Genomic DNA, 12,216 nt, shown 5'->3' with positions numbered 1-12,216 from the left:
GCAGCCGCCCAACTCAATCTAGCGGCAAGTGCTCCGCCCAGCCAGGGGTAGGTCCCACTGACGCCAGGATGCCCTGAATCACTGGTTCATCAGAGCCACCAGGCTATGCTTCAGCAAACTGACAACAGGTATGCTGAGGACCAACCTGTACCTGCCTGGGGCTCACCGACAAAGGACTCAAAATCCTGCCATAGTTCTCTGGGCAAGGTAGTAATAACACTGGCTCCCATCATGATGGGCCAGGCACTGTACTTAATACACATCAGCACATTTAGTATGGAAGACCTCAAAGTCAAAGTCACCTCCACCAGCGCTGACACTTTAGAGAAAGGAGGAACTAAAGGTTAGGGAATGAAGGGAGATGGTCTGAGAAGGGGGAAAGAGGGCTAATGGTAACATATACCTTCAGGAAGGCTTGGTCAGTAAGGCCTGGTGGGTGCTGCCATACTCAAGCATGGGGGATGCATTGCACAGGCTGGACCAAAGCCATCTTGAGGAGGGGGCAGGGCCCTCTGGCTGCCACACAGAGTTCACCTTCCTTAAACTAAGCCATTTGTAGAGGAAATGCTGCCTGATGCCTTTCCTATTACCTCAGAGATCCTGGGGAAATCACAGCAGCTGTTCTGGAGAAGGGATGAAATGAAGGGAAGATGGTGAAAAGACACCCCCCCACACACACATTTCTTGATGAAATTCCATTCTGGTACTTCGAAAAGAACACATCTCATATATGTGCAGAATAGCATGATCATCAGCCTTGCTTCTGTTGAGTCCACACACGGCCCCAAAAAGAACCTCCCAGAAGAAATCAAGCTGACAGTGAGGGGCCCCACAGGTGTGGTTTCATCTTGTTGCATCTTCCTACAATCCCAGACCTAATAAGTGAGGGTGAGGTTGACGCTAGTTTGATGCTAGAATAATGACCCACGAAGATGTTCACATTCTAATCCCTGGAACGTGTGACTATGCCATCTTACATGGCAAAAAGGAAATTGTAGATGTGATTAAGGATCTTAAAATAGAGAGGTTATCCTGAATGATCTAGGTGGGGCTAATGTCATCATGAGGGTCCTTATAGGTCCTTATAAGAGGGATGCAGGGAGACTAAAGTCACAGTAGAAGATGGGACCATGGAAGCAGAGCACAGACAGAAAACCAGATTTGAAACTGTTATGCTGCTGGCTTTGAAGAAGGATTAAGGGGTCATTACCCAATGCATGAGGGCAACTTTAGAAGATGGAAAAGGCATAGAAACAAATTCTATCCTAGAACCTCCAGAAGGAATGCAGCCCTGCTGAATTACTTTAGACTTCAGACCTCCTGAACTGTAACATCACAGAAGTGTGTTGTTTTGAGCCTCTAGGTTATAGAGCCGTTTTTTGCATCAGCAATATGAAATTAATATACCAGTCAAACCAGTTAATCTGAAAATGGTGGTAGGAAAGGGTAGGGAGACCTCAGATAATTCCAGGCATTCTGGGAGGCTCCCAGCGATCCTCTGTATCGAACCCTAAAGCATTTCCCCAGAGAGGCTTATATTCTGTAGTTGAACAGTTTTTCCATTTTTTTTTCGTAGTCCCCCATAAGTCATCTTAACAATGACTCTATAGCTTTAAGTACCCTGGGGCCAGCATTACAGACCTTGGTAGGGAGCCCAGAGCAATAGGACTTCTGCATGGCCCTGCATTAAAGGCCTGACAGCCCTGTGCTCGGCAAGAGAGTCCATCCACAGTTGCTACCCAGAAGGGATGCAAGAGTCTCTATATGGCCCCAGTCCCTATCTATAAAAGGTGCAGCTCAGTCTTTATCCACAATGTCCACAAATACTTTAAAGGCTTTTGTCCACACAGTCCTTTTCAATTACAATTCCCCCAATTCACAATGTAAGCAAGAAATCCCTTCACCAGTTATAGCCAACCTGAGACTCGAGGAAACCTTCCACAGGAGAGCATATTCTGAAGGTCACTGACAAGGGCAGCTTCAATGCCCTCCAAGGAGACCAGCAGCAAGAAGGAAGCTCTGCACTGACCGGTTCATCCTGTTGACTTGATATGGATTTCCTAAGTGGCAAAACTGGGATTTCCTAATAGGTAAAATTATGAGGGGGATTCAGGAAGGATTAAACACAAGATCTGAACAAGGGCCTGAGGTCATCCGCTTCCCTCCATTCAGCCTCTCCACCCCCAACACACATGGAATAACATTTTTTTCTGCATCTACCAATAGATCTGGTGCCTGGCACTGAGTATGGAGTTGGAATATCTGCCGTCATGAGCTCACAGCAAAGTGTACCAGCCACCATGAATGCCAGGACGGGTGAGTAGGAGGGCTTGTGTGGAAGGAGGCAAGGATTGGTCAGAAGGCAAGGTCCCTAGTGACCAGGTGCCCATGTGACTATTATCAGCCTAGGAACATCTTTCTTCAGCTCTCGGGGTCCCCGTGCCTAACCTCTGATATCTGACATGCGGGATGGGGTCCCACCCTCTTCCCCACAGATCTGTGCATGGTCGCCCTGGTCTGAAAGGCTGCCCACAGCTGTACAGAGCAGAGGTGGAAAATCCCATATAGGCTGGTGTCGTAGCAAGACCTTCTAGAGCACCCAACAGCAGGCAAAATGTGGCACTCCTCACCATGTAGGACAGAAGCCCTCAGAAAGGCCACAGGGTAAAGGTCTAGACTTAGAAGCAACCCATTCAGTCTAAGGGCAATGGAAAAACCCACTGAGACCCTTGCTATTCTGGATCTAGCAGTTTTTCATCTAAATCCTGGGCACATTCCAAAATCACTTTAAGTACCCTAGGTACAAGCAGCCTGGGCTGGGCTGGGGATTTTGAACCCATCTCCATCCCAGGGCTATTCAGAATAGACAACCTCTTAGAGAGCTATGTGGACATGGGGCCCCAGGAGTCCTCAGGGCTTATTGCCTGCACACCCATGGCCAGGTCAGTCAAAATGGCATCAGGAACAGAGGTAGCTATGGTTGCCAGGAACAGCATATCTCTACTTGATGGTGGCTCCTGTTTCGCCCTGGTTGGCTCATTGAGAAAGGCTTGGAGAAAATGAATGTGGAGAGCTTAAAAATCAGCAGCCAGCTTTATCCCAAAGATGCATGTATTCTAGTGGCATTGGAGTTTACTGATGCTTTTCTGTAGATTATTCATCTATATGCCAAGCCCCTGGCCAACTTTCAAAGGGAAGGTGCTTAACAAAGTGTGAGGTCAGCAATGAGAAGCCAGTCTTCATAGTCAGCAGACCTGCTGATAGCTTAGAAATCCACAGGGAGTCCAATTCCAATAAATACTGGCCCTTGTGTGAAACTTATGTAAAAGAGACCACTTATGTTGATCCACAGAACTTGACAGCCCTCGAGACCTCATGGTAACAGCCTCCTCAGAAACCTCCATCTCCCTCATCTGGACCAAGGCCAGTGGCCCCATTGACCACTACAGAATCACCTTTACCCCATCCTCTGGGATCGCCTCGGAAGTCACCGTGCCCAAGGACAGGACCTCATATACACTGACAGACCTAGAGCCCGGGGCAGAGTACATCATTTCAATCACAGCGGAGAGGGGTCGGCAGCAGAGCTTGGAGTCCACTGTGGATGCCTTCACAGGTGCCAGAGCAGCAGAAATCTCAGCTGCATCCAGGGATTGACAGATCTTAGTGTGAGAAAGTCATCAGGGAAACTCACTCTTCCAAAGCCCCATTTGCTTTAGAGAAAGGAAGAATGTAGATAGAGAAAGAAGAGCTATAAGAGAAACTAATAAATACCTCAAGAGGTAATGGTTGGAAGGAAAGGGAGAGATGAACAAGGCTACCTACATGCCTGAAATTTGGGGTCTGGTTTCCTATAGGCTGGACATAGTGGTTGCTTCAGTTCATCTTTCTCTGCCTGCACTAAACCAGTGGGTATTCAGAGGATCCATGGGATCATGTTAAATTCCTTCCAGGATAGAGGCTTTAGATCCTAGATCAGTATTATGAATAACTCAAAGAGATAATGCCAGTTTTACACTGTTGAGAGTGTTCATTTTTCAGTGTGTGGCTTGAAGAAAGGAGGGTGGACAGGACAGGAGTGAGGATGTGGGAACTCTGGGTCATCAGGTGAAGGTGTAGTCCTTACTAACCAGGAAAGCAGATCTCTTCAGTCAGATGGCACTTCTACTCCAGTGGCCTCACCACCTCACCGGTATTTAAGAACCATCCATGTCCTCTGCTTTGCAGGCTTCCGCCCCATCTCCCATTTGCACTTTTCTCACGTGACCTCCTCCAGTGTGAACATCACCTGGAGCGACCCATCCCCTCCAGCAGACAGACTCATTCTGAACTACAGTCCCCGGGATGAAGAGGAAGAGATGATGGAGGTCTCCCTGGATGCCACCAAGAGGCATGCTGTCCTGACGGACCTGCAGCCAGCCACCGAGTACATTGTGAACCTGGTGGCCGTCCATGGCACAGTGACTTCTGAGCCCATCGTGGGCTCCATCACCACAGGTGAGGCTGCAGGACTTCATGGCCAGTGATGAAGGGGGTTCTCACAGTTACCTTTGACAAGTCAATGACTTACAAAGAGAAAGCCGTAGAAGTAGGAGATTATCTCGTTTGTCTAGTGAGGGTCCATGAGTTGTTCTGAAAGAGCCACCTCTTCCAGGGCTTCACAAAATGTATAAGACAGGAAGCTTCTAAAGGAGGCAGGATGGTTCAATGTCTTGAGGAGGCCAGGGCTTGAGTGCATTGGTCCAGAGGTCCTCCCGCTACCAACTTAGGAGAAGGTCCTAGAGAGAGCTAGTCTCCAAGAGGAAACCCTTCTACAATGAGGAGACATCTGTTCCTGTTCTGGAGAGCCATCTCTTAGCAGCCCAGTAAGTCCGCTGATATGAATGATGCTTCTTCAGAATCCTATGGGACTAACATGCAAACACATAGAAAGCTGATACTCTGAGAATGGGGTTGATCTGCATGTCGTTTGGAAAACACAGGTACTCTGAGATGAACTGGCTCGCTCGCATCTCATCCTCCTCAAATACAATCACAAATATGAGTGTGCATGTGGATGAGGACATGTGTGTTTGGGTGGTTTCCTACATCCTCCCAAGAACTCACAAACTGAACAAGTGGATTAAACACTCAGCTGGTTTTGCCCCTGCAATCTTCCAGTAGTCAAAACCAAAAATACAGCATAAATACAATACAATTTAGGAAAGTGGATTCGTTCTGGACTTGTGCTCTGAAATCCCTCCACAGTCAATAGCAATTTTTCTAAATTGAACAAAAGGTAGTTGATAAAAAATAAATAAATAAAATAAAATAAGACATAGAGGCAGAGTTGGGTTTGTCTAAGAGAAGTTGCCCTGGAGAAAATGACCATGACTCCCAGTTCAAAACAAAACATACAAACTTAAAGGAAATTCCCCAATTGGCCTTCAGATAGGAAATGGTTGCTGCACAGGCACAGACCTTGACAGCTTGACTTCATGTTGTTAAAATATTCTCCAGGAGCATGGCTCTGGCCATACCTATGAGGTTTCAGGTGAGACTTCACCCTGATCATGGTTTTAAGAATGCCCTAGGATAAAGTAAATTATTGCCTGCCTCTGGGGTACCATTAGCTCTTGGTCCACATAAAACCAAAAGTAGGATTTCTTTTTCACACTGTGCTTTTCTCTCTTTCTCCCATGACCACCTGGGTCCTCGTAGGAATCGATCCACCCAAAGACATCACAATTAGCAATGTGACCAAGGACTCAGTTATGGTCTCCTGGAGTCCTCCTGTTGCATCTTTTGATTACTATCGAGTATCGTATCGGCCAACACAAGGTAATAAAGTTTATTGATTTCACTACTGCAGCTGGATGAAGATTATTATGGGAGAACTAGAATAGCCCAGAAGATCTCACCCCGCTGCAGGCATCTTCCCCCCTCTCTGTAGCATGCTCCATCAGAATGAGAGTGGGTTGATACAGTTACTCAGAAAGCAGGCCCTTCACCAGTAGAGTGAAGCATGGTACTTGGTCACCATTATCCAGACAGTGTAGTGAGAAACAAGGAACTCTAAAAGAATCTGCCAAGAGCTAGGGTGACATGCACTTTTCTAAGGATTAAAGCCCAAGCCTAAAACCCCCAGGGCACACCTAAAGATACCTCAGAGTCAGATGGAGCCTTGAAGGGAAGCACAGTGACAGTGGCCTCATTACTGCCATTCCAGCCAAGTTATGAGTCAGAAGAAGTTGGCCCAGACCTCACCTGCATCCTGCCAGTTCTTGCTGGTGCATGTGGAATTGTTAATGAAGTGGAGGGTACACTCGCTGCCAGTGAGGGGGTGAGAGAATTTGCCAGACTACCCTGTCTCTGGGCTGCATGGACCACTCTTGGCAGTCATGCCCTCTATACTGCTTTAGGACCAGCTTGTTAGAAAACCACTTTTAAAATAATGGTTTTTCTCTTTGTTCCTGGGAACCTATAAAAGGAGGGAGTGGGATCAGCATGCAAGGTCTGTTCAACATCCAACATTTCCAGGCCACCCCTCCCCCCACTGGGTGCTGAGCATTGCACCCATCAGGGCTTCAAGACCAAGCGCCACCAGGAGTTCCTATGTAGACTGTACGATGAGTGGCGTCAATGCGGGAGCGACTGAACTTTAACTCTGGCTTCTGCTCTTAGTGGGACGCCTGGACAGCTCAGTGGTGCCCAACACAGTGACAGAATTCACCATCACCAAGCTGTACCCAGCTACCGAATATGAAATCAGCCTCAACAGCGTGCGGGGCAGGGAGGAGAGTGAGCGCATCTGCACCCTCGTGCACACAGGTGGGCATGTCTCCCTGTCACAGCCCAAGTCAGCACCCTGGCTGAGGACCTGTGACCAACAGAAGAGGCAAAATTGAAGTTATTCCGGCTAATGCACATGACAGTGGTTCCAGGATACCAGGCTCCACTCCTGGGATCACACTGACTCACACCGTTATGCAAAGCAGTCAGCAATTGTCTCCCCTTTGACATTCTTCTGTAATTCCAGTTTAGAGAGTCACCCTTTAAGAGTTTTACTGGTTTAGCTCATAAATTTTCATGGAATTTCCAATACGAAAAGTGACCTTTCAAAGACTCATGACAGAAGTGAATTCCAGAGCAGACATCTGATGCATCCCATCTAATTTTACCTTAGAGGAAAAAGTATGTAGTTATTCCAGGAACAATCCTCGGAGTCATGAAACTCCTCATCCCATATGACTAGAAACTACCCAAGAGCTACATCAGCGCTTTCCTCTAGAAAATGAGCCCCTTAGATGGGCCTGAGGATAGGGCTCCTGCAGCAGCTCCACTGCCCTCCTTCTCTGACCCCTCAGTCGGCCCATCATGCAGAACTAGGAGAGATTTGCTGTAGAAGTCACGAGAGGGGAAAGCCAACATTTTCTGTTCCCAACCCCCAGACCTACCTCTCAGTAAAGCTATTGTTCCTATAGCACAGAGGAAAACATCCAGCTTGCTAATTGAGAGAGAACGCCTGGATTTCCTGAGGTTGCTTACTTTCCTCAGAGAGTGGTGTTTCCTGCATGAGGGCAATGTAATTGGGAATTCCTCACTGCTTTTGTAGATGCTCTCACAAGCCCAGAAAGAGCATCTCTAAGGCCATGGCTAAAGAAACATTGCTGCAAAAATTCAGAAATAAAACTATTCCTCTAAAAACTACACACAGGATGCTCTCACCTTGCCTAATCTCCTTCTATGCCTATGACTACAGATAATGTAGCCATATTTTTGGTTCAGTCTTCCCCTTTCTATCAAGTTATCTATGACCATAGAAATATCAGCAGATATGAACCTGAAATGATACCCAGTGAGTTAAAAGAAGCCAGCCGGTATGTCCCTTAAAGTCTTAGAAATTCATGGTAAAGAAATTAGGGTTTTCTCAGTGAGGACAATAAAATGGATTTCAAGAGCCTCCTACCCCTAAGGTAAAAGAGAACAGCAACTCAAATGAAAACTCATTCTTTGGCTTTTGGGGCACAGAGGCAAGCATGTCTAAAGCAGAATTTCAATAGTGTACCAACTCACCCTTCCTTCCTTCAAGTGCAGGAAGAGTTATTTTGGAAACTCCCCATAACCAGATTGCTCATAGAAGTAAATGTCTTGTTTTGCTGTTGTTTTTTATTGCTGTTTTAATGTGAGGGCTATGATTTTTTAACTTTTGAAAATGAGTACTCCTCGGGGTCTCATGGCTGATCTTAGAGAAGTCAAGTTAACCATAGTCTCATAAGACTTTTCTTCTTCTTTTTTCTTTAAATGTCCTGAGACTTGGTGCCCAATTTTTTTAATTTTTTTTTATTGTTATTTCCCCCAACACAATTTTTTTTTCCACTGTACAGCATGGGAACCCAGTTATATATACATGTATATATAAATTTTTTCTCCCATTGTCATGCTTTGTTTCTTTTCATGAGGTTACATGTGAAGACCTCGTTCAAGGCACTGATTATGGATACAAATCAGATGTTAAAACTGTAAGCACAATTTATGGTTGTTTCTTTGAAATGAAGGACATAGGCTAGTGATAAAAACCTTCAGTTAGAGAACAAGAGTACAGACCAACAGCACATCTTGGTCCCCCAAAGTAAATTATATGACACGCTGGTTGAACTGATGCCTAAATTATTGTAATAGCATGAATTTCTAAAATAAATCCCAACTTTCTGGAAGGGAGATGAGCTTAGGCATAGAGCTTAGGCAAATGAGAATGCAGACGTGGTACTCTGAGAAGCAGACTCTGTTCCTCCACAAGCACTCCTGGCTCTTGACCTCTATGCCACAAAAAGGGATCCCCAGGACTCAGGATGGATCAGCCTCCTGAGTAGCAAAGCAAGAATTCAATAATCATATCTGACTTTAAAGGCAACCTGAGGCACATTCTTTATCCCACCCATGTTAACGGAGTCCCTTCGAAGTTCCAGGTGCTGGGGTTACTTCCTGACATCATGGAACTCCCCCCACACTCCCGGAAGTTCATCAACAGAGACTGTACCACAAGGAATACCCCTTATATGTAAGAAAGGACAAAAGGCCTGGCAAGCATATTCTCTCACTAACTAATGAAATATCACAGTTTCTGTATGTTCTTAGTTTCTCCATCTGGGTTTAAATGTCTGAAACACAATAGCCATACCTTGGGCTCCTCCATAAGACGTGATAGTACGCTCCACATAAGAAGTTAGTGAATGAATTTAAAGGAAGAGCTGAGCACAATCAGGGAGCACTGGGTATTTGAGGGGAGGAGGAACAGGAGGAGAGGAAGGGGTAGATGGAATCAGAAGCAGGGAAAGGAAGAGGTCTTCTCTCACTTGGTTATTTTGTACAACACACCAGCGGACATGCATTATGGGTAAAACTATAGGAGATAGTTCACTGCACTTCCATCCTGCCATTCCTCTTACCTTTACCTGATATTTTCCTATCCTGTTTCAGCCATGGACAATCCTGTGGATCTGACCGCTACCAACATCACTCCAACAGAAGCCCTGTTGCATTGGAGGGCGCCAGTGGGCATAGTGGAGAACTACGTTATTGTTCTCACTCACTTTGCAGGTGGGTGTCTGCAGGTCTATGCATTAGGCAGGTGGGAATGGTGGGGACTAGGGCTGAAGAATAGTATGAGAGTGAAAAAACAAAACACTTTATCAGTCTGAGAGAAAATTAGAAATTTTCCTGCTTTAATTTCATCATAAAGCCCTCAAGATATCCCCCAAATTCTGTGAACTGTTATCAACCATGGGCATTGAGAAAGCTGAATCTAAAAGATAAAGAAAGGTATGTAACCAAAGGAAATCACAGGCAGACATAGCACTTGAAAGACAAAACTCTGAATTGAGCTGAACTTGCCCCCAAAGTGCTATGGGCAACAAAACTGACTTTTCTAGATAAAGGACCATGTTTGAAATACATAATCTAAGATAACAGGTGACAAAGGATTCAGAACTATTATTAAGCCTTCCTGCTGCTTTCGTCTTCTCTACCTATATCTAAGCCAAAAGGTTGAGCCACCATGAAATCTTGAGTTTCAACTTTCTCTTCACGATACTTGTTCACCTTAATGCTGTTTGCAAAAGTGGAATAGAGAAGCCCAAAGCAAAATAGTGTTGAGTAGTACAAGTGTCTAGGCCTAGGAAAATTCTTCCCCTGCCTAAATTATACATGTGCGCACAGAATATTATGGGTTATAGTCAGGAATCTAGAGAACAAAGATGCCAGAAGACAGAAGGCAGACATATGTTGTAATTTTCGAAAATGACAGACGAAGCCAGTTCCGTAAGCTGCAAAGTCAACTGATTGTCAAAGCTTGGGACATTAAAAACCAAAACAGACTATTAAATAACTTGGAAAACAATGAGTGATTACTACATACCAGCACAGGTTCATAAAGAATGAGTTTTATGAAAGCCACTTTATGTCCTTTTTTTAAATAGGCAAATCTGCTAGCACATATTAGTATCTCAGCACAGCATTAGAAAGACCCACTAATCACTGAGATGGTGGATCATATTTGGAGTTAACAAAGCTCACAGAATAACCTTCCTAGGAGAATAAATATCATTATTATGGATACATCCTGACCCACTGTGTGCATGAACAAGCCACTTCAACTCCTACCATCCCTCCTTATACAGTGTGATCCGGCATTTCTTAACTCTCACCTGCCTCCTCAAACCACCATGCATTTGTACATGTTCTTTACCAGGAAATGCTCTCCCCACCTGTCTGCCTGAAAAACCCCTCTTTCAAGACTTGGTTTTAACAATTTCCCTCTGTCAAAGCTCTCATTGTTCCCTTAAGGCAGTTAGATGCACCTGCTCACAGATATGGCATTGTCTCTGCAGCAGCTGGTATTACTGCTGGGGTGCGGGTTTGATCCCCAGCCCAGCACAACAGATGAAGGTCTGGCATTGCCACAGCTGTGGCACAGGTCATGGCTGCAGCTCAGATCCAATCTAATTTCCTTTCATTCAACACTTTTAATGCCTTTCCATGTGCCAAGCCCTCTCTAAGGCTCTAAAGATTCAGAGACAAAACATGAGTTCTTGTCTTCACAGAAGTCATTCCTGGTGATGATGCAGACAAGTAAACAGTTACAACTCGATGTGGGCACTGTCATGATATGGGCAACCGCAAAACACCTTGGGGAAGAAAGAAGGCAGATCTTAGATACAGTTATTGAAAAAGAGAATAGGGGAAGAAAGGAATTCCAAGAAAAAGAGCAGCCTGTGAGCATTTGGAGAGAGCTCGGGGAGTTTAAGGAAGTGTCATAGTTGATGTGGCTGGAGATTTGACTATTGGCAGCGTGTTGCAAAAGAGGCTATTAAAAAAGATAGAGGCATTATGTGAGCGCTTCCAAAGGGCTATTTTACATTTTAACCTGTTTGCATGCCTTTCTGTGCCTTTAGAGCACAAAAAAAAAACGTGAAACCTCAGCCTTTCCATGGTTTGGAGAAATGCCTAGTAAATTCTGTTAAATGCTGACTAACTCAGGATAATTCTCAAGACACAATAAGAGGGCTGGCCTTGATCTAATGAACAGTTTTATCAACAGCTTGAATGAATACTGAGAAGACATGAATACCAAACTTGTGTATAAAACAAAACTGTGATCAACAGAATCCAAATTCAGATATATTTTAATGAACTGAAACAGTGGCCCCAAACCCAGTCAATGAGGCAAAATGCAGTAGAAATGAAAGCAAACTTCCTCCCACGGGTGCAAAAAAACCCAACGAAAATCAACTACACAAGGCTAGGTTGGGGAGGGGATTATAAATAAGATCTTTGATTAGTAATAATCCAGCATGTGATAACAATACCCCATGACTGTCTCAAAACCCAAAGGATTAATATACATAATTGGCACAAACAGAAGCAGAAATTGACCCTGTTTCTTTCCTTGTCAGTACATCTCAATTATTGTTCTCAGTTCTCCTCTAAGTTTGCATTTAAGCAGGGATACTGATAAATTGTTACTTGTTTAAAGAAAGGCACCCAGGATTGTGACAGTGTTAGAATCATCACATACGTAATGGGGGTTGAGGGTTGAGTTTTCTCAGTCTAGAAGAAAAAAGACATGATTAGGAGGTGGGGGCAGGAACGTGTCATGTAGACAAAGGATCTGGTTTATTCTTGTAACTCCAGAGACCTGAATAGAAATTACACAAAGACAATTTGGCCTCCAAATAA

The 12,216-nt window shown here is 44.8% G+C and overlaps 1 protein-coding gene and 1 long non-coding RNA gene across 23 annotated transcripts in view; one reads left to right on the top strand and one right to left on the bottom strand.

Annotated features, from left to right (window-relative positions):
* The window catches only part of LOC102162878 (uncharacterized), a 462,928-nt gene that overhangs the window by 295,679 nt on the left and 155,033 nt on the right, over nucleotides 1-12,216 (bottom strand). The gene's annotated exons all lie outside the window — the stretch shown is intronic.
* TNR (tenascin R) overlaps nucleotides 1-12,216 on the top strand; it is a 416,877-nt gene that overhangs the window by 374,941 nt on the left and 29,720 nt on the right. For all 10 annotated transcript variants that reach the window (XM_084977657.1, XM_021063666.2, XM_013989629.3 and 7 more), the window contains 6 exons: nucleotides 2,227-2,316; nucleotides 3,353-3,616; nucleotides 4,228-4,497; nucleotides 5,701-5,820; nucleotides 6,664-6,810; nucleotides 9,460-9,579. In XM_084977657.1, the coding sequence (XP_084833783.1) occupies nucleotides 2,227-2,316; nucleotides 3,353-3,616; nucleotides 4,228-4,497; nucleotides 5,701-5,820; nucleotides 6,664-6,810; nucleotides 9,460-9,579 (1,011 nt within the window). The remainder of the gene's footprint in view (nucleotides 1-2,226; nucleotides 2,317-3,352; nucleotides 3,617-4,227; nucleotides 4,498-5,700; nucleotides 5,821-6,663; nucleotides 6,811-9,459; nucleotides 9,580-12,216) is intronic.

This window comes from Sus scrofa, chromosome 9, assembly GCF_054392235.1.
Source record: "Sus scrofa isolate SSC_HxYL_T2T_F1_AM1 chromosome 9, Sscrofa_HxYL_maternal_Yorkshire_Landrace_v2.0, whole genome shotgun sequence".
Classification (NCBI taxonomy): domain Eukaryota; kingdom Metazoa; phylum Chordata; class Mammalia; order Artiodactyla; family Suidae; genus Sus; species Sus scrofa.
Note: the sequence above shows the minus strand (reverse complement) of the source record. Positions and strands in the feature narration are given on the sequence as shown.